Here is a 19,407-nt window from a genome sequence, read left to right on the forward strand (position 1 = left end):
AAAAACACAGTGGCTTTAGCTTCTGCTCCATGCTGACAGATTATTTGATAGCAGGGGAAAAGGCTGGGGCCACTATTTTTAATCTAAAATTAATTAGGGGAATTTCATTTGGTCCTGAAAGCAACCATGCAATCATTAACATAAGGAGCAAAATTAACAGCGCCAAGCTTTTGATCAGCAAGAGACTGCTATTAGGAACAAAGGGAGTGTCAGTGTCATTTTACTTTATAATGCTTTTGTCGATTCTTTGAAATGCCATTCACAACATATGCATTGGAGTTTAAACCTTTCCATTCCCCAAAACTCCCAAAAGCTAAAATATAAATGTGTGATGCATAATTCAGTGTAGATTGTTCCAATGCAAACAGCAATGAGGCCATTATGGCAGTGAGCTTTACATACATATCTGCTATAGACAGTAGTCACTAGTCAGAGTAAATTTACCTGTATCCATGTCAGCTGGAGGCTGCTGCTGTTTAAGCAAGACAAGGACATACTGTACCAAACACGAAGAAATTCTCATATTTTTTGTTTTGTTTTTTTAACTCTAAATTGTGTTTTCAGGCTGATAATATAATTTGCAAGGGGAAAGAGTGTGAAAATGAGAAAGTCTCAAGGTTTTTGAACCCCAACTGTATTAAGCTTAATGGAAATCTACTGGTCAGTTACATTTACACACAAAGGTCCTGCATTATTTATTCAACCTTTTAACCATCAAAATCAATCCATCGACTCGTTTTGACCCATCTAAATCTATTCATTGATGTTGCTATAATTGCTGCTCTAAGCATCAAAGATTTTCTGCCCATTACGAATGTAGACGGGCTGCAAACATGCGCTAACAGAGAGATTCAAAACAAGCTAGGCCAAGGCAGATTTCTGCTCCCTTGATGCCGTGTGTGTGTCCACTCATCTCCTGTCTTATTTCAAGAAACACGGCCATCTCGGTCCCACCCAGTAAATTGAAAATGTGAAAATGCAAAATGCATAGCATGTAGCATTCAGCGTTATCAAACCACATATTATTTTATAGAAATGATTTAATATAAACATTGTTTTTCTCAATATTTAAACACAATTGACAGTTTTAGTAATGAAAGTGAATTACATGGAGTCCTGCACATGACATGTGGGGGAAAAATAGATATTAATAATTTGTTGGCCACATTTAATTAATTCATTCCCTTGTTAAATTAAGATTAAGGAACAAATTACTACAACATGGCCACAATAACATAAATAAATACAAAATAAATAAATTACTGAAATTCCGAAGCCCCCCAATGTCTTGTCTAGGGCTCCATACAAATACATTTCACTAAATAATAAAAGCTAGTAAATAAAAGCTAAAAGCTACTAACAAAGCGTAAATAAATACATTCATAGCACAATCACTCCATAACACTGATAAGCACTGTGCTGTGAATACTGTTTTTAGTGACCAAACCACTTTAAAAAATGGTTTAATTTAGTCAAGATTCAGTTCGATATCAAGGTGTTAGTGTTTTTAGCAGAGCTGTTTCCAAGTGTACAGTAGGTGTTTTGTCTCAAATGGCCTTTGAATCCACTTGTGTTAAGTGCTCTCCCTTAAATACCTCTGTCCTTTACAGCTAAATGCTCTTCATCCTATCCGCTGGTGTGAGCGAAAACAAGACCTTCCCCATTGTTTATGAATGACCTGTTTTGCAATGTGAAAAACAGTGATGTGGAGATTTGCTGCTAGAATTAAGTCATTGCGTCTGAGCTCACGAGATGTCAGAGGAGGAGGGGAAAGGAAATCCAATATACTGCCCATCAGAAAAGGCTTAAGTCGATGTTTAAACATGCAGCCAGGAGAATTTAAAACAGAGGAGGAAGTGATGTCTGTGCTTGGCCTAGACAAAGAGTTCAAAGCTGTTCACACCAAGAATGATACTATAAAGAAACCTAATTAGCATCTAAGCACACACTCAACAGCCGCTTTAATTCTCAAGTCCGTTATGTAGATGAATTCTGATTAGCTGTCAATTTTTTTATCATTCATCAGCTGAAAAAAAAATCACTTTGAAACTGATTCCAACGATATTGTTTCTTTGTGCCTCTATCGTTTTAACTGTGGCGTGTACTTTGTGGACTATTCTTTGAATGATTTTTAGAACTCTATTTTCACTTTTATAGTTATCATGCCTTGGTGTGAAGTTTAAAAAAAAAACTGTTGCAAGAACATCATATTAACTAAATGTGCACCTTGTTAAAATGGACAAGGGTATTCGTATTTCTTGTTATATCTGATAAATATGCAAAAGGATAGTGGCAGACGTGAACCTAATCTCATGGCACATTACTTCATCAGCATTTCACGTTTATAAAGCCAAAAAGCTTTTTTTTTTTATTTTTTATTTAAAAACACATTTAAGGCTCACATCCGATTGTCTTATATTTAGATTTTCAAGCCCTGCGGAAAAGAAAATTGGTTTAAACAAGCTTGTAACAGTACCAATAATTGTTTTCTTTTTTAAGAAGTGAGGAAGTAAAAGTTAACAGAAAAATTAATACTTCTTAGAACATTTTCACTTTTTAGAATTTCCTGCGTACATTGTTGTTGAGGTCAGAATTTTAATTTTTTGGGTGGTGTGGTGGTAAAAAAAAAAGTCAGCAAATACACATTAAACAGATCAAAACTTTACAGTAAAATAATGATAACATTACAAAGATTCTCTATTTTAAATTAATTATCAAAGAAATACCACAGTTTTAATTATAAAAATTAAGCAGTTTCTAACAGTTTTCGTGTGGAACTGTTTTCAACATTAAAGGGGGGGTGAAATGCTCGTTTTCACTCAATATCCTGTTAATCTTGAGTACCTATAGAGTAGTACTGCATCCTTCATAACTCCAAAAAGTCTTTAGTTTTATTATATTCATAAGAGTAAGATAGTCTTTACCGTTTTTTCCCGGAAAAACACGACGGTTGGAGGCGTGACGTGTGGGCGGAGCTTAAGAATCACGAGCGCCGAGTAGGCTTTTGCGTTGAGAGCGTTTGGAAGCTGTGACATTACCGTGAGGACAAAACCAACCAAAACAAACCATGGCTAGCAGTCAGATTCTGCCGTTTATTTATGATCCAGAATCAGATCCAGAGGCTGAAATTTAACAAGAGCAGCAGCAGCAAGGACGTCTCTATGTGGTATGTACTGAAACTGTATATATTTGCTTAGCGGTTTTTTTTTTAGCTGTACATGTGGAAAAGTGCAGTTTGATGACAACATCGCATGTTGTTTACTTGATGTGCTTACGCGCCGATAGCTAAGTTAACAACACAGAGATATTTGAAGCAGTTTTACTCACCGCCTGCGGTTCCAACACACGATCGTGACCCTTTTTTGTTGGGACTGCATTATCCTTAAGAAATAAACGATGTGCAAATCTGGCGTCAAACTGGGCCTTGTTTGTAAAACAAGCATCTTCGAAATGCAGGGTGCAAACACAAACAGTTGATGCTCTGTAAAAATAAACTCCATCCACTGGTCCCTTAATGCTGTGTTTTTTTTTTGGTAATCTGTGCAGGGTTGTCTTGCCCTGGCAACCAAAAACACACTTCTTTTGTGACAATTCGCTCTCGCTCTGATCAGTGAATGTCTCGTCTCTGCTCTGCTCTACGGGAGCGCGCGCTCTTCCGCCAGAAGTGCCCTCAGGACCCATATAAGGAAATTCCGCTCCATCTAACGTCAGACAGAGCCATACTCGAAAAAAACTTTCCGAAACTTGTGACAAACCGGAAGAGGTATTTTTGGAACAAAAATACTCCTTCAAACCTACAACTTAATTTTTGAAACTTTGTCCATGTTTAGCATGGAATCCAACTCTTTAACAGTGTAAAAAACTCAGTATGCATGAAATAGCATTTCACCCCCCCCCCCCCCCCTTTAACAATATATAAAAAAAAAATGCTGTTTGAGCACCAAATCAGGGTTGTAAAATGATTTCTGAAAGAAATTTCTAAAAACATTTACCGATCGCAAACTTTTTTTCAACAGTTGTATGCGCATTTCTACTTCATTACTTTGATTAATAGACAGATCAAATGCACTGAATAAATCTACTGCGAGGACTGATAGAGAAAAGTAAATCATTAACTCACCTATATATCTCAATTATAAATCAAGTCATTCTCTGGGATACTGTTATGAAATTGTAGATCAGCAGAGATGATGGATGCTATTCATTTCACTCTTATTAAGACACCACACAAAGGCAAACAGGCATTTTCCTCAGACTCCTACTGGTCGACCATGAAGTCTGAAAGCTGTCCAGTTAAAACAGTTGGACATTCTGTGATGTGACAGGAAGTAGAGCAGTTGTGCTTCTAAACCAGGCGACAGAGACCGGCCAATCAGATCCATGCAGTCTGTGTCTGTTGCCATAGATGTGCCAACTTCTAACTGAAGAAAGCCTTGTCCACTTCTATTTTGTTTTGTAACCAGTGAATCTAGTTACAATATATATGGTATGAAAAACTACTTTACTTTTCTTTTCTTTTTTTATCACATATCTTAGGCAGAAACCTACATTGCACGGGCCTTATTCAAGAAACACCTGCAGAACTGATTTGTCGTTGTACAAACATGCTTACATAAATTGTCCTATTCAATTCAACATCGTAAGAATTGGTTTACACACAAATTTGCTCTGCTCGTGTTTCAGAAATAAGGCCCAATGTGTGTGTTCTGAAAGGATGTGTGTGTGTGTGTGTGTGGGACAGAAAGAGTGGGCTGATGTGACAAGTGTGTATACTGTATGGGTAACAGTAGTGTTTAGAAGATTGCATACAAATCAATCGTCAACCCCCCTAAAAACATTCTCTCCCAAACAATTGCGTTAGAAAATAAGACTCCCCAGGATAAACAACATACATGCTTCCAAAATAGCACACGATTAGTCATAATTTCATTAGATCGAAGGCCAATAGCAGTGGAATCTGGCAGGGTCCTACTAATCAGCGAGTAACAGAAGCGATTTTGCATCACTCTGTAATTTTCAGTGTCACGATTTGCTCCCAAGAACACAGAGACGAAACGAGAGAAATCTTTCCAATTCACTGGCTCATTGATTTCTCTCCAAATGCCTTTTTCCTTTCTCACCGTTATCTGAGGGTATCATTTTCATCCGTGTCAGAGGGTGCTGTTCTTGTCTGCTTGTTGGCAATATCGAAGGTCGTTTGCTGTCAGGACCATGAAATATCCGGATACACAGACACCACACACATCCAAACACTATAAGTGCTTTCTGCTGGTCTGATTTACACATTGGGTAAAACGTTACATTTTATGCTGATCTGGGATTAACGTCTTGCACCTGAACCCACATGCACAAACACATATACACTCAAATACTGGCACATGGTTGCTTTAAGACACTTATGAAAATTCGCTCATCATTTACTCACCCTGATTAATGGTGACTGATGCTTTCAAGCTTTTTAAAAGCATGCAAAAGCACCACAAGCATCATAAACGTGGTCTATACAACTTTAGACTTTTATGAGCCATTTGGACTACTTTTATAATTCTGCTCTTGCATCCTTTTTTGAGCTTGAATGCTTTAGACCACATTTACTGTAAATTGAAAAAGTGGTCTTTTGTTATTCCACAGAAGAAAGTCATACAGGTTTGGAAGGACATCATAATTGTGAGTAGATGATGACAGAATTGTCATTTTTGGGTTTAGGCCTTCCTTTCTCACCTGTGCTCCTGGTCTTTCCGTTTCTGTGCGAGGTATTTTTTCTTGACTTCTTGGAGTTCATGGGCCAGACGTTCGATCTCATACTTGTAGTCTTCTGATTGGGACTCGTGCATGTTGAGCTCTGCTGTTAAGACCTGTGAAAGAAAAGATATGTTAAACTTTTAAAACTGTTAAAGTATCCTGACTTGTAAATTCTATATTTATGCACTTGGCTGCTTCAAACTTGCCTGGCAACATTAACCAGGTCAAGTGCACAAAAACCTTCATAATTTAATTATATGCAATGGTACAGTACATATAATCATTTGTTCCAGTTAAGTTAATTTAAGCATATTTTAATAAAAAAAGAAAATAGATTTATCTGGTATCTGGACAATGAGATTTTGTAAAGAGAGAAAAAAAATTAGTAGGAAAATTTGGTTAATTTAATTAAAACAAATATGATATATTAGTTTAATTCAGAGCTGAAATGGCCTACATATTAACTATATTGCTTTGCAAATTAATTGTTTGGTGATTAACATTTTTTTATTTTTATTAATTTCACTGGAATCTTTTTTCATATTATTATATACTGAACATTAATGCTTTTAGTTATGAAAGTAGTTCATTCTTCTCTTCAGGTGAAGATTAGGTGCTCCACATAATCACGGTAAAACACTGTATCTCACAGCCTCAAGCAGTTCTTTGTTTTTGTGCTTCAAGTTATGTTGCAAACCATCAAAATACTGCAAAGCGTCTAAGAGCCCATTTGTCAATTACTTTGAAATGTTTCCTAAAGCTGCGCTCACCCTTCAGTGGGCACCTCTTTGCTATAAATGTGCCCTAGTTGTACAGTTGTGATCTATCACTGAGGATGTGTTCGGCTTGACACGGTCACCTCATCTCTTCCTCCGAGCAAGGAACGGAGTGATTTCCTCTGCGGCATCTCATTGATCTCCGTCAATCTTTGCACATATCAGTCAAGCTCTAATTGTCATTCATCCAATGTGCTCCAAACCACCCACATAGTGCAGGTGACCCAACAGCCCAGAGCTCAGTAATCAAAGGAACAGAGAGAAGAGAGATGCTAAAGAGAAGGAGGAAGAGAGAGGAAGTAATAAATGAAGAAATCCCGGATGTGCTCTGCTGCAGAGCTGGCTTTGGATTGGATGATTTGCAAAGATAATTGCACATGACAGGCATTCAAAATGTTTCTGCTCATTGAACATTTTTTTTATATAAATGTTGTTCAATTTGCAAAATAAAATATAAATAATTGAAAATAAAATAACTAAATTAAATAAAATAAGATTAATTAAATAATAACATTTGAAAAACGTCAACAAGTCAATAATAAATCAATTCCAAATCAGTATTTTTTGTTAGAATAATTGTTTAGCAATAAACAATAGTAAAAAATTTTGGTACTTTTTAATTTATTTATATATATATATATATATATATATATATATATATATATATATATATATATATATATATATAAACAGACTGCCGTAATATATATGCAATATCTTTACCAAATGATAAATAATTAAAATAATTAATCCAATAATTAATATCATGTTATTGCAAGATATTGCATATATATGGCAGTCTGTTTATATATATATATATATATATATATATATATATATATATATATATATATATATATCAATTAAAAAGTACCACAAGTTATTACTATTGTTTATATATATATATATATATATATATATATATATATATATATATATATATATATATATATATATATATATATATATATATATATAAAATAAAACACAGTACAAAGTATAATTATAATAATAACAACAACTTTAAAAATGTAATCAATTCCAAGTCTGCCGCACATTTTTATCATTACCATTTTTTCTTTGTTTTTATAGATTTTTAAAATTTGTATTTATTATTATTTTTGCTTATTTATTTATTTCCCAAAAATAAACATTGTTTAATCAACTTTTTAAAGAAAAAAGTGCACTTTTGGCACATTTTGAATAAATGAACAAAACACTTCATCTCTTGTGAGCTTTTCATACGGCGTATAATAATATTCAGACTACTGGGTGTTTTACAAAGACAAAACTCTGGAAACATCTTCCAAGCAAGCGTGGAGAGTCAAAAAACCGGTGTTAATTAATGTTAATTTCCTAAAGGAGGCTGGAGCGGGAGGACATGCTTCAATCAAAACAGAGAATGGGATGATTTTTCTGTTTGGCTCATTAGTAAGGCTTCTGTTCTAATGTTAATTACGCTGAGCTTTGTTTATTTAAAGCTTTGCCAGTGATGCTCGCGGTGCGTAACTCATTTTAAGCTTGGCAATAAATTATCAGAAAGCCAAACCTCCCTATGCCTACCTTCGGGCCATTATTTGTAAGCTCAAGGGCGCCAGAGAGTTTTATACTCCACACTGCAGATATTCTAATAGATCAGCTCTGAATTTCTGCCGAGCTAAGGACTTTTGAGTCTTTAAAGTCTGTTACGTCCATTTTTGTAAAGAATGGCGAATGTAATGGAGCACTTTCTACTGTCTTGACTGCAGAGGATGGTTAGCCTGGGTTTCAGATCCAGGGCTAGTTTCCTGGATCCTATTCATCATCCTGATCATCCTGATCAAAACGCAGCTCAAAGATCAGCGTATATCAATGGCAGTTGGATATTATAAGGTCACCGAAGGCTCAGCAGAGACTCATAAGTTTTTAACTGCTCTCATCTCTGCTTCTTGCCTAGTTAATAGAACAGGACGAGGCAGCTTAAACCGAACCGACTCATTAAAAATGACATTAGTGGTCGCTGTCTCCAGATGGAGCTGAACTCTTAATTAAGTGGTGAAGTAACTAATTATTCATGGTGAGAGGGGGAATAAGGAGATGAAAATGATGGGAGAGGAGTGAGAGGAGGAATGATTTATGTGAGACAAAGCCCTCAGCGGGTGGGACGCGGGATCCAGCTGACATATCGAAGAAACACAAGAAGAAATGTATTAACGGACCTTCAGTTGTTTGGTCTTCTCCCGCAGTGTTCGCTGATACAGCTGTAGTTTTTCTGCTGCTTCCGGACCAGGCTGCCGAGCAAGGATGTGTTTCAGCTCGACGTAAAGTTTCTCTTTCTCCTGCAACACAAAGTTAAAAAAAATAAAATAAATCGAATTAATTTTAAATATGCAGTATCATAAAGTACAAAATTTCATATTATTGCATTTTTAATTCCATTTTTAAAATAATTTAATGTAATTTTTTATTGTATTTAATTTTAAACATGAAGTATCATTAAGTACCAAAGTTAATTTAATTCAATTGAATTAAATTTTTTCAATACAATTTTAAAGTGTTTTATTCTATTTAATTTTAAACAAGGTATTATAAAGCATCTAACTTGATATTTTTATATATGTAAATTAATGTTCTAAATTGAATCTTTGTTCATTAATTTTATTTAATTTTAAAGTATGGTAAAGCACCAAATTTAATTACATTTTTAATTTAATTACATTTTTAATACCAACCCATAGAAGATGATGCCAACCCCTCAGACAAGACCAAATTTTGCCATAAGTTTGATCGCAGCATATAATCATTGCTGTTAACAGTGTTCACTGTCTGTTTGATTACATGACATTAACTTACTGCTTGATTTTTACCGTACATTTCTGCCATATGGACCTCAACCTGAGATAGTCACCACTAATAAGCGATTAATAAATATAATGTAGAAACTTTAATTTTCCGTAAAGCTGTTTTGCAGTGATTTGCATTGTGAAAAGCGCTATACAAATAAACTTGAATTGAACTGAATTAAATCAATTTTCATGTCAATTTTCATGTCATTTCAACAAATAAAAAAATAATTTTAATGTAACTTTTAATTTAATTTAATTTGATTTTATTTAAAAAATAGTACTTAACATTAGTTCACTATCGTTAGTTCACTGTATGTAAACAGTGACAAATCCCAGTGATATTATTCTATTATCTTTTAACAACTCTACAATGAATCAAATCCCCTAAAACACTGTGAAAATTCTCTGAGATGTCCAAAATTTGTCACACCTTTTCTCTTGGAAAGAGTTCAAAAGAGATATTTGTTAGTTCAGAGCATGAGATCTCTTTTACCATCAGTTGAAAATTCTAAGCAGAGATGCTATTTTTCAGTGTCACATCACAGAAAAAAAAGCTACAGTTAGATGACTGAATGGACTGACAGCTAATTCATTTTGTAAGCTAGTGTTAATTATCCAAGTGTGTGGATGAAAGAAAGATGGCCAACTAACACTAATCCCAGCACTGACCATATAATGACACACACACACACACACACTCACTCACTCACATGCATATATACTGTATGGATCGTCAATGTTGCTAATTAGAGAGGGAGTACTGTCCAGTTTAAACTCATCAATGCTAATAAATGCAGACTGTCTGGTGTCTAAAATGATCACTAATATAAAGACCCTGAATTTTCCATGGAATATAAATGATGTGCCACAGGAGAAATCATGAATTCAGCGGGTTTAGGACGACTGAAAGAAGATCGTTCACGATCAAAAGGACCAGCATTCAAAATGAAGACACAATCATGGCTTCGACATTCACAAAACAGTTCTTTGTCTCAAACTCATTACTGCACACAACACACACAAACATTATAGATTTATTGCAAAGCTGAAAGCTTAACACATTTTTTCCGCTAAAGCTCCCTGTATTATTCTCAAGATATTCTCTGCTTTTTCTTTTAGCTGTTTCTTCACAGCCACGGTGGCCGTCTCTTCATAATTTCATCAATAGTGTCGTGAGTGTGTTTGTGAGTGTGTGATAGAGAGCGAGTCAGCTGATGAATGATTTATGACTGAGAGGCGTCTGGACTTTAATACACTGACTTTTATAGGATGACAACAAGGCCGAGATCAAACCCAGTCTCAGACTCCACCTTTCACCAACTCTGTGTCTCACGCAAACATCTGCACTCATAGCGCATTATCAAAGAACACATCACTTCAGCATCATAAAACATTTCCACGGTTTGATAATGCTAATACAGTTACACGTGTCCTCAACGGAGACCCAGCAACCTGTCTGTTTACCTCAGCCTCGCACTTTGATTCTGTCTGTCTGTCTTACTCTATTTATCATGAATATAACACTAAGAATAATGTCAACATACATTTTAGAGCTTTATTTCTCAGAGGAAAGGATTTATTGCTCTGAGGTTAGTCTTTTGTGACTCCTCTTCTTAACTGAATTATTTCGAGTTCAAAATAAGTTACAATGATTTTTCTCAGATCGCCGATCGCAGAACTTCAGCCATCAGGGCAAATCCGAGTAAAGGTTGTGACACTGCTGAGATTTCTTCTGAAATTCTACAAAGGACACATGTTCAGTTATAAGCATCAGTTTCCCAGGAAAAATTAACTGAGATTTCATCCATGTTTTGTATGCACATTTTTTGAATATTGGATAAAATATGGTAGATAAAATCTCCCAAATACACACACACACACACACACACAAATAGATACTTTATCTTAAAGTGGATTAGCCTGATGATAGTTATTAAAAATTTATTTTACAGTACCTACCGAATAGAAAAACACTGTCTATAAATCCGATACTCTGATAATAATTCATCCTCCCTGAGGAAAAGACAAAGAATATCTGGCTTTTAATGACCACACCACAGGGCCCTTCAAATCCTCATCTCTCCATATCCTTGCTCTCTTTCTTTCATTTTTACTCCATTTCCATCTCTCTCCCCCAAGCTCATATTTAACAGCATGTCTTCTATAGTCATCCTCTTACTTAAGTATTTTTACACATCGTTAACAAACAGGAAGTCACATTCCTTAGCCTCATTCGGACTTCATTTCCTCTATGTCAGACTGAATAATCACAGAAGCCTATGTGACATGAAGAACACTAGAAGTAACCGGAGTAGCTCTGCTGTCCCTGTTCAGCACGATCGGTAGACGACAAGTGCAATTTAAAAGCAAACAGATGTTCTGTGTGTCACTCCATTCAGAGATGAAGACAACACACTGTGACTGACAGTGACGGGAACACGCTCAATTTTCACACCCCCGCAACAGTTTTCGCTGCCAAAGAATTCGGACGACAATTGCACGTCTACCGGCTTCTGACCTGTCTTACGATGGAGACATCCTCCCTTGACAGCTACGATTTTGACAGTCACAATGACTTTATTTTGCTGCTCCTGCTGTCATGGCACAAGTTGTGTCATAAATGAGTGGAGAACAGCTTTTGTGACTTCAAGCAGTGAGTCTCAATCAGTGGATCTCATAAGGTCAACAACAACAACAACAACAAAAATTGCAAGGGATATCTTAAAGGTCACGTTTTTCATGTTTTTTTGAAGTTTTGATTGTGTTTACAGTGTGCAATATAACGTGTTCATGTTTCGCATGTAAAAAAACTGTATTTTTCACACAATTCACTTATCTGTATACCACTGTTTTCACTGTCATAAAAACGGGCTGATGACTTCCTTGTTCTATAAAGTCCCTCCTTCAGAAATACGTTTGGGCCAACGGTTCCTGTGTTGTGATTTGAAACCAGCTTAGCCACGTTGCCCTCCTGGAAATGCAATTGGGCGAGCAAGGGGGCAAAATTAGTTTTGAAAACCTGGCAATCCTGAACGCACGTGCTGGAGATGTTCTTATAATCACAGGAGCATTTTTACTGACGAGATGCGCATGAAAATCGGGTTTAGATTTTTTTGCACAGCCCTAACATCTAGTTAACAAAGCTAAACAGCATTGCCCTTTGTGTAATAAGTTACAGAAACTGTTAAACGCACCAACTTAAATAATAAAATACACTTACTAGTTGTGGTCCATAAACAACGCCTTCTCCAGACAAAGAGGGAACTGCTCCATCTTTCAGGAATAATCTTTGTGCGAATCCGGCATTAAACTGTTTGAGATTGTGGAAACTGTCCTCAGCAAAATGTGCTGCACATAGTTTTACATGTGGATTATAATTTTCGGGAACTGAGTTAAACATAAATTGTAACCATAAATCTCCAAGTACAGCGTCCCTGGGAAGCCCAAACAAAGATGATTGCACTCCGACGACATGGATTTCGACGACATGGCAACAAACACAAACGCAACTCTTCCTCTTCTCCGTCGAAGTGCAACAAGACCACGCCCCTTTTTGTGTATGCCTGTGGGCGGAGGTTAGTCAAAAAACTGTTCTAGTGATGTCATTAAAGAAGGAAGTAGAAGGATGAAGTCCAAACTGGGCGTTCGATGTAGGCAAATTCTGTTAAATAAAACATCTCACTTGGCATTGAAATTTCAGCTTTAGAATTTTACAGATATTATTTATACTCTAACAACTACATTACACACTAACTAAAGTTTGAAACATGTGATCACAAAGAACGGGACCTTTAAACTGTGAAACTAGCTTAGAAATCAGTTTAGCTCAATGCTAATTTTTAAATTTGATTTTAACATGTTTTTTTTTTTTTTCATGTCTATGGTGCTTAACATAACTCATAATAGTGTGTACTAAACAGGTCTGTGTGTGTAAGCAGCGAGAGAGTTAGGATTGAAGTATATAGTGTTTGAAAGACAGGAAGTGTTCATGCATGAGCTTTTGAAATAAGAAGTCACAAGCTCTCTCTGAGTGATGGATCTCCTGCGATACAATATCACCTTCCATTCTCTTTTACCCAAATGAAAACTTTAGCTCAGAAAACTCAATCTAACTCTACGGAACCTGATGGAAACCTATCACAGACCTTACGACCTATCTGTGTTACAGCGTTATATTACATTAACTGTAGGGCATAATAAACCCTGCTGTTTGTTGCAGGTAAAACAGACTTTCCTGTCATACCTCAGTTTGTAATTCGGTGAGTCACTGGGCCATATCTTACGGCCACCATTCATGAATAAATAGTTAACCACTAATCGCCTGTCCAGATTTGCCTGCACGAATATTAACTGACATGACATGTTCTGTGCCTCTTTCATTATCGCACTGCCTCAATGCAAATAATGCAAGAATTAGAGTCTCCATATATGTGAAAATCAGCACCTGCTGTTTGTTTTGCCATAAAGTGCTGCATTGTGAATACTTCAAGATCTATAATGGGTATTATATTCAAAATGGAACCTGTCTTGCTTCATTTCTGGATCACCCCTCCATCTACAGAAGTGCAGCATTGTCTTGACTGCAATGGTTTTTTGCTATTGTGTCCTAAACTGTGCTATATTACACTCACAATTTTCAGTGCAAATAGCCACAAAACAATACAACAATCCCCTGCTGTCTAACAACTGTGGTGGGGTTGTTTTAAAAGGCATCAAAGGCAGCTCAAGACTCAAGAGCATTACTCAATTGAGCCGATACACAGAGCTAAGCTGAGCGACTTCATAATCACACAATGAGTTAAATGGGTGTTGCAAGGCAGTCAGCTTTAACCTAATTAGCACTGCATCCCAATGTTCCTTCGAAGGTGGGTTCATTTCATCAGCAGTCCATAGGCATATTCATTGATTTTCAGACTGGAACTGAATTGGAGAGAAATCGCACAATGCTGATTGTTCCAAGTTCATAGCTTCATCAAACAGAATTAATGTGGGACACTCTTAAGCCCCTTTCACACTGCGATTCCGGAAAATACATGGGTAATGTTTCCCGGCAATTGTACCCGGGTTGTTAGACTTTGCCCCTTTCACATTGCCATTGATTATCCGGCATATGAGCGTGCATTCACACACAACCGGTAAAGGTCCCATAATGACACATGACATCAAGATGTGACGTATAATGTACGAGTCGAAAACGCTAGGCACGTTAACTTTCACTTAAGCTGTCGAACGATCTCAGCTTCAGTGCGGATAGTGACTGATCTCTGTTTCATTACATTTTGCACATATTTTTTTCCGTTGCGAACGTTGATCTGCCTTCAAAACACCTGGTAAAAGAGTCGCACAACAACGTGCATCATCACTATGACACACCCTTTACGGCATTAGTTCTGGCTTTTGTTCCCACAGAGCTTGTTCCTGGACTCAACCCGGCAATGTTACTTGGTCCCCAACTCGGGATCAATCACGGAATCAATCCCATGACATATTTGCGTTCACACAGAATGCGACCCGGGATTTTCCGGGACCAACGTGCAGTGTGAAAGAGGCTTTATACTCTCCACCACAGCTTGTATAAATATCAATAGTGTGTTCTGAATTGAGTTTAGGAAGAAAAGGTGAATCTAGTGATGACCTGAAAAAAATCAAACACATTTTGATATGATCTGATCCCTGAAAACGGCTGCTCATGTCCTGAGATTGCGATCCAGTCTGTTAAGCTTCATTTGATACAGGCAGTGAAAGGAACCTTTTTAAACTGGCTGTCTGTCTGTCTGATGTTAATGGCATTTTGAAAGCCCATTTTATCATTTCCACTGCATCTGAGCTCAAGATCCGAAGTGAGAAAAAACTCTTAACACCATCAAACCGAACATTACAGCCCATGTCTACCCCTCTCGTAATGGTGGAAGTAAAGTGGACAGTTTCTCCTAGAACATTTTGTCTGTCTCTTTCAGACAAACCGAGAACTTTTTCGTTATATTTGTTTTTTTCCTCTCTCAGCTCTGTAACGTTTCTGATTAGCTGCTTTGGAGCCCCCATTATAGTCTTCAAACAAACAAACCCAATAAAAAATCTCAAACACATAAAGCATATAACTTATCCTAGTCATGCCAACAGTACCTCTCTCCATCTCTCCATTCATAACCTAATCAGAGATTCAAAGTGCATTTATCTAAACAAACTTTGGTCCCTCAAGAAGCTCTACTCGAGCACCTGCTACATCTGAGAAGTCACATTTGTTTCTAGTCTGAGCAATGAACAGCACGGATCACTTCATTACAGATAATGGAGGGCTCTCTGAATACTAGTCCATACACAAGGACAAAGAGGGAAAAATGACTAGTTCCAGACTATAGTGCAAGTAATGTATGGCTAAATGTATAAATGATAGACTCTGCTTGTTGTATATTATTGAGCTGAATGGCAGGGAGGATATGAAAATTGGTCTCTCTTTTAGGATACAGTACATTAAAAATGGACTCCAGAAAAAATCACTAATTGTCCATCCAGACAGAATCTGCAAAAATTCTGTGGGATGGATTTTAATATGGTAAAAGTAGAGAGTACTTTACTGTTATTAGGAGCTGGAAGCATAATCAAATTAGTCCAAATATGTAATATTGGAACACGCAAGGCACAGAGGAAGAGTACAACGCTTTAATGATTATGTGGAAATCTGTGGCACTTTGTCCAAAAGTGCTACAGGCACAGAAAACAGTTATTCAGTGACCTAATAACCAAATATCACAATCTTAAAGTAGCACAATCTGTATTACTTTTAGATAACTTTAAATTGCCTTAAAGCAGCATTTGCAAATGTAGAACATAGAAAATCAATATCAATTTGATAACTTTTTTTTAAATATAACTAATCTATTTTTAAAGAATTTAACTAATATATAGTAATAAGTATATATAAGTAATAATATATAGCTAAGATTTAAGAATTCCAGAACAAGTAAAAACAGTAATGTTGTGAAATATTATTATTATTTTAATATATTAAATGTAAACTGTGTTATATTTTAATTTATACTTGTGATGGCAAAGCTGCTTTTTTTGTCAAAGTTAAAAATGGTTGTGTTGGTTAAAAATATTTGTGAAACTATGATTATTATGATTATTATTATTATTATTCCATTTTTATTTTTTAGCATTCCTTTATTTTTAAGGATTCTTTTATGAATGACAAAAAAATTGCATTTATTTGCAGCATTATATATTATATATCTTTAATGTCACTTTTGAAAAACATAATACATAAATGCATATATAAATAAACTGGTCTCTTGACTCCAAATGTTAGTGTATATAATTTTAATTTCTCTAATTCTATGTGCAGACTAATGATATGAATCTGTGGTGAGCAATGTTTGGCAAGGAAGAAGTGGCACTAGGACTGTTTAATGACTTGCACCAATTACAGAATCTTCTCACCTGTAGCATGAGCTCTTTCTCCACAACCTCCTGAGTCTTAGCTATCAGCCTCCGTTGAAGAGAATGAATCTTCTGAATCAGTTCAAAGCTGCTTGGATCACTCGCCTACAAAAAAGAGAAGCGAAATCAATCTATTTTGGAAGACTGTATTATTTATATAACTGTTTCCATAAAACGCTTATGCAAGCCCATACCTCTAGCTTTCTCCAGCGGTGGACATTCAAGGGATTGCCAAGCTCATCCTCTAGAGCTCGACATCTTGTCCTCTCTTTCAGCAGCTCCCTCTGCATATGAAACACCTCATGTCTGCCATAAGAACACCAGTAGAGTAAATCTTACTCTGGTTTCCAGGCCACAATAAAAGCATCAATAATCTACTAATTTATAGTCAGTCATTTAAAGTCCCTGCATTCTGGCAGGATGCAATACCACTTTGAAAATGAGTTTGTGTGAGAGGTTCTAAAAGCCTGCACTTCACTTATTTACTTATGCAATACAACCGGCACAAACAGGGAAATGCAAACAAGAGGGTGAATGGAAGAGAGAGGGAGAAACAAATCTCTTGGATCTCATATCGACAGGTTATGGCTCACAGCATAATCCTAGCTGACCTTTCCCTCTCTGCAGCAAGCTTGTTTGATGTAGACATGTATGCTTTCCTATAGGCATACACACAATACATTCTAGCATTTGCTGCTATTTTAGGGTTGGTCTATATAAATATCCGTTGCATAGTCTCATCATTTTTCAGATTAGTTGTGCATTCATTTTTGGTTTCAAACTAGATTTTTCACGTTTTGAAGAAATTCTGTATTTCAGCATTAACATTTTGCCTCCAAAATTGCTGTGCATTAAGGGTGTTACATATGTTACTTATGATATTTTTGCCTCAATATATGGCTTCTCAATGTAAGTGAATTATTTTAATATTTGTAATCATTTTTGCCATCTCTATGCCTGACTGAAGTTAAAATGCCTTAATAAAGTATTTTTCTCTTCACAAGACAGCTATTGCTGGACTGGAGTCATGTCAGTTACTTGTGGATTATAGTGATGTTTTTTATCAGCTGTTTGGACTCTTATTCTGATGGCACCCATTCACTGCAGATGATCCAATGGTGAGCAAGTGATGCAATGCTAAATTTCTCCAAATCTGTTCCAATGAAGGACAAACTCATCTACAGTTTAGTAATTTTGGGGAGAACTATCCCTTTACTCAACAAATCAGAAAAGTCTGGGGGGTGGGACTAGCATTTCAATGGTTTACTTTAGAGTGTAACATCTCTCTGTTACAATGTTTGATTTGTTGTGGTAATTGTGGACAACTGAAGAAAAGATCCCAGTTGTGTTTTGTTAGATTGCACCCACCTTTTATTTTGCACAACAGCGTATTCTGTGTACTTTACCCCTACAACAGTGTCACTTATGGCAAGTCTAGCTATAGCCAGTGTCTTCCTTTGACCTATTACAGTGATTCAACTCCGCAAGTAAACAACTTGAAAGCTCCTTCAGCCAACCTATAAGCACTGGTGGCTTGCCAGAGTCTGGAAAAAGCTAATTACACCATTTCAGCCACAATAGAAAAGCATCTTGAAATACATTGAAAATAAATAAGTTGCAAAATCGTCATCTAAGGACACACACACACACACACAAATCTTCATGGAACAGAAGAACAGAAAAGTAAATGAAAGGTAGATAAAACAACACCCTGTCTACACCAGACATGACTGGCACAACACAACAAAAGCATGAAAACCCATTATATAATCAGTCTTTGTGTCCAAATATGCCTATTTCCATTCTACATAGTAGGCAATAAAAAGTATGTGAATCAGGTAGTCATTGTCATATGACTACTAATTCTACTAATTCTAATCACCAATTTATAGTCATAAAAAAGTACACAAAAAGTAACCACTGACTTACAACTTCCAACAACAATAATGAATATGTGTTACAGAGATGACAGAGATCCATACAGTAACCAGCTGAATGCTCAGCTGAAAAGATATGAAGCTCTGTTTAAACAGCATGTCCTAGAACTTTTTCTGTGAAGCAATGGAGAGAGATGAATGATCATAGCGCACAGCTCATTTACCTGAGCGCAATGCAGGTTGAGTTTATGAGGGTGTTAGCGATTAGCATGCTAAATTGATCAATAAGTCATTTCCTTTGGGGGAAAAAACTCTATTACCAAAATTGTCAGTGTACTATCATTTGTCTAGCAATGTGAGTAAACTGGAGAAGTTTTTGCAAATGTTGTTTTGCTAAAAGACAGTGGAATTGCTTCTAAATGGCTAAGATTGATTTCTCAAGACATACAAGGTCTTTTTTCGTTATTGATGATTCAGACAAAATCAGTGCTGTTAGTGTTTGCTATGTTTGAGGGAGAAAAATTGGCATTAGCTCTTGTTTTGGGTTGCTTGTCATCTTTAATATTTATAACTGTCTCAATGGCTCCGTTCCAAAACCTACTGAGCTATACAGAGGCTGTATTTTAAGGCATCACAGCCATGCTCCTGATGCAAAAGCCTGTTTTAGATGGTAAGGAACTTTATTATGCTGCCATATAAGGCACTTTAAGCCAAATTTAGTTAAAAAAAATATATTGCTAAGAAACA

General features: G+C 36.2%; 1 protein-coding gene across 1 annotated transcript in view; it reads right to left on the reverse strand.

The window, feature by feature from the left end:
• Nucleotides 1-5,689: 5,689 nt before the first annotated feature.
• Nucleotides 5,690-19,407, reverse strand: part of LOC113069323 (cilia- and flagella-associated protein 58-like) — a 61,680-nt gene continuing 47,962 nt past the window's right edge. Inside the window, exons 14-17 of the mRNA XM_026242324.1 lie at nucleotides 16,978-17,089; nucleotides 16,784-16,888; nucleotides 8,717-8,836; nucleotides 5,690-5,855 (exon numbers count right to left, since the gene is read on the reverse strand). Coding sequence (XP_026098109.1) covers nucleotides 5,718-5,855; nucleotides 8,717-8,836; nucleotides 16,784-16,888; nucleotides 16,978-17,089 — 475 coding nt within the window. The 3' untranslated portion in view covers nucleotides 5,690-5,717. The remainder of the gene's footprint in view (nucleotides 5,856-8,716; nucleotides 8,837-16,783; nucleotides 16,889-16,977; nucleotides 17,090-19,407) is intronic.

This window comes from Carassius auratus, unplaced genomic scaffold (assembly GCF_003368295.1).
Source record: "Carassius auratus strain Wakin unplaced genomic scaffold, ASM336829v1 scaf_tig00001402, whole genome shotgun sequence".
In the NCBI taxonomy this organism is placed as follows: Eukaryota; Metazoa; Chordata; class Actinopteri; order Cypriniformes; family Cyprinidae; genus Carassius; species Carassius auratus.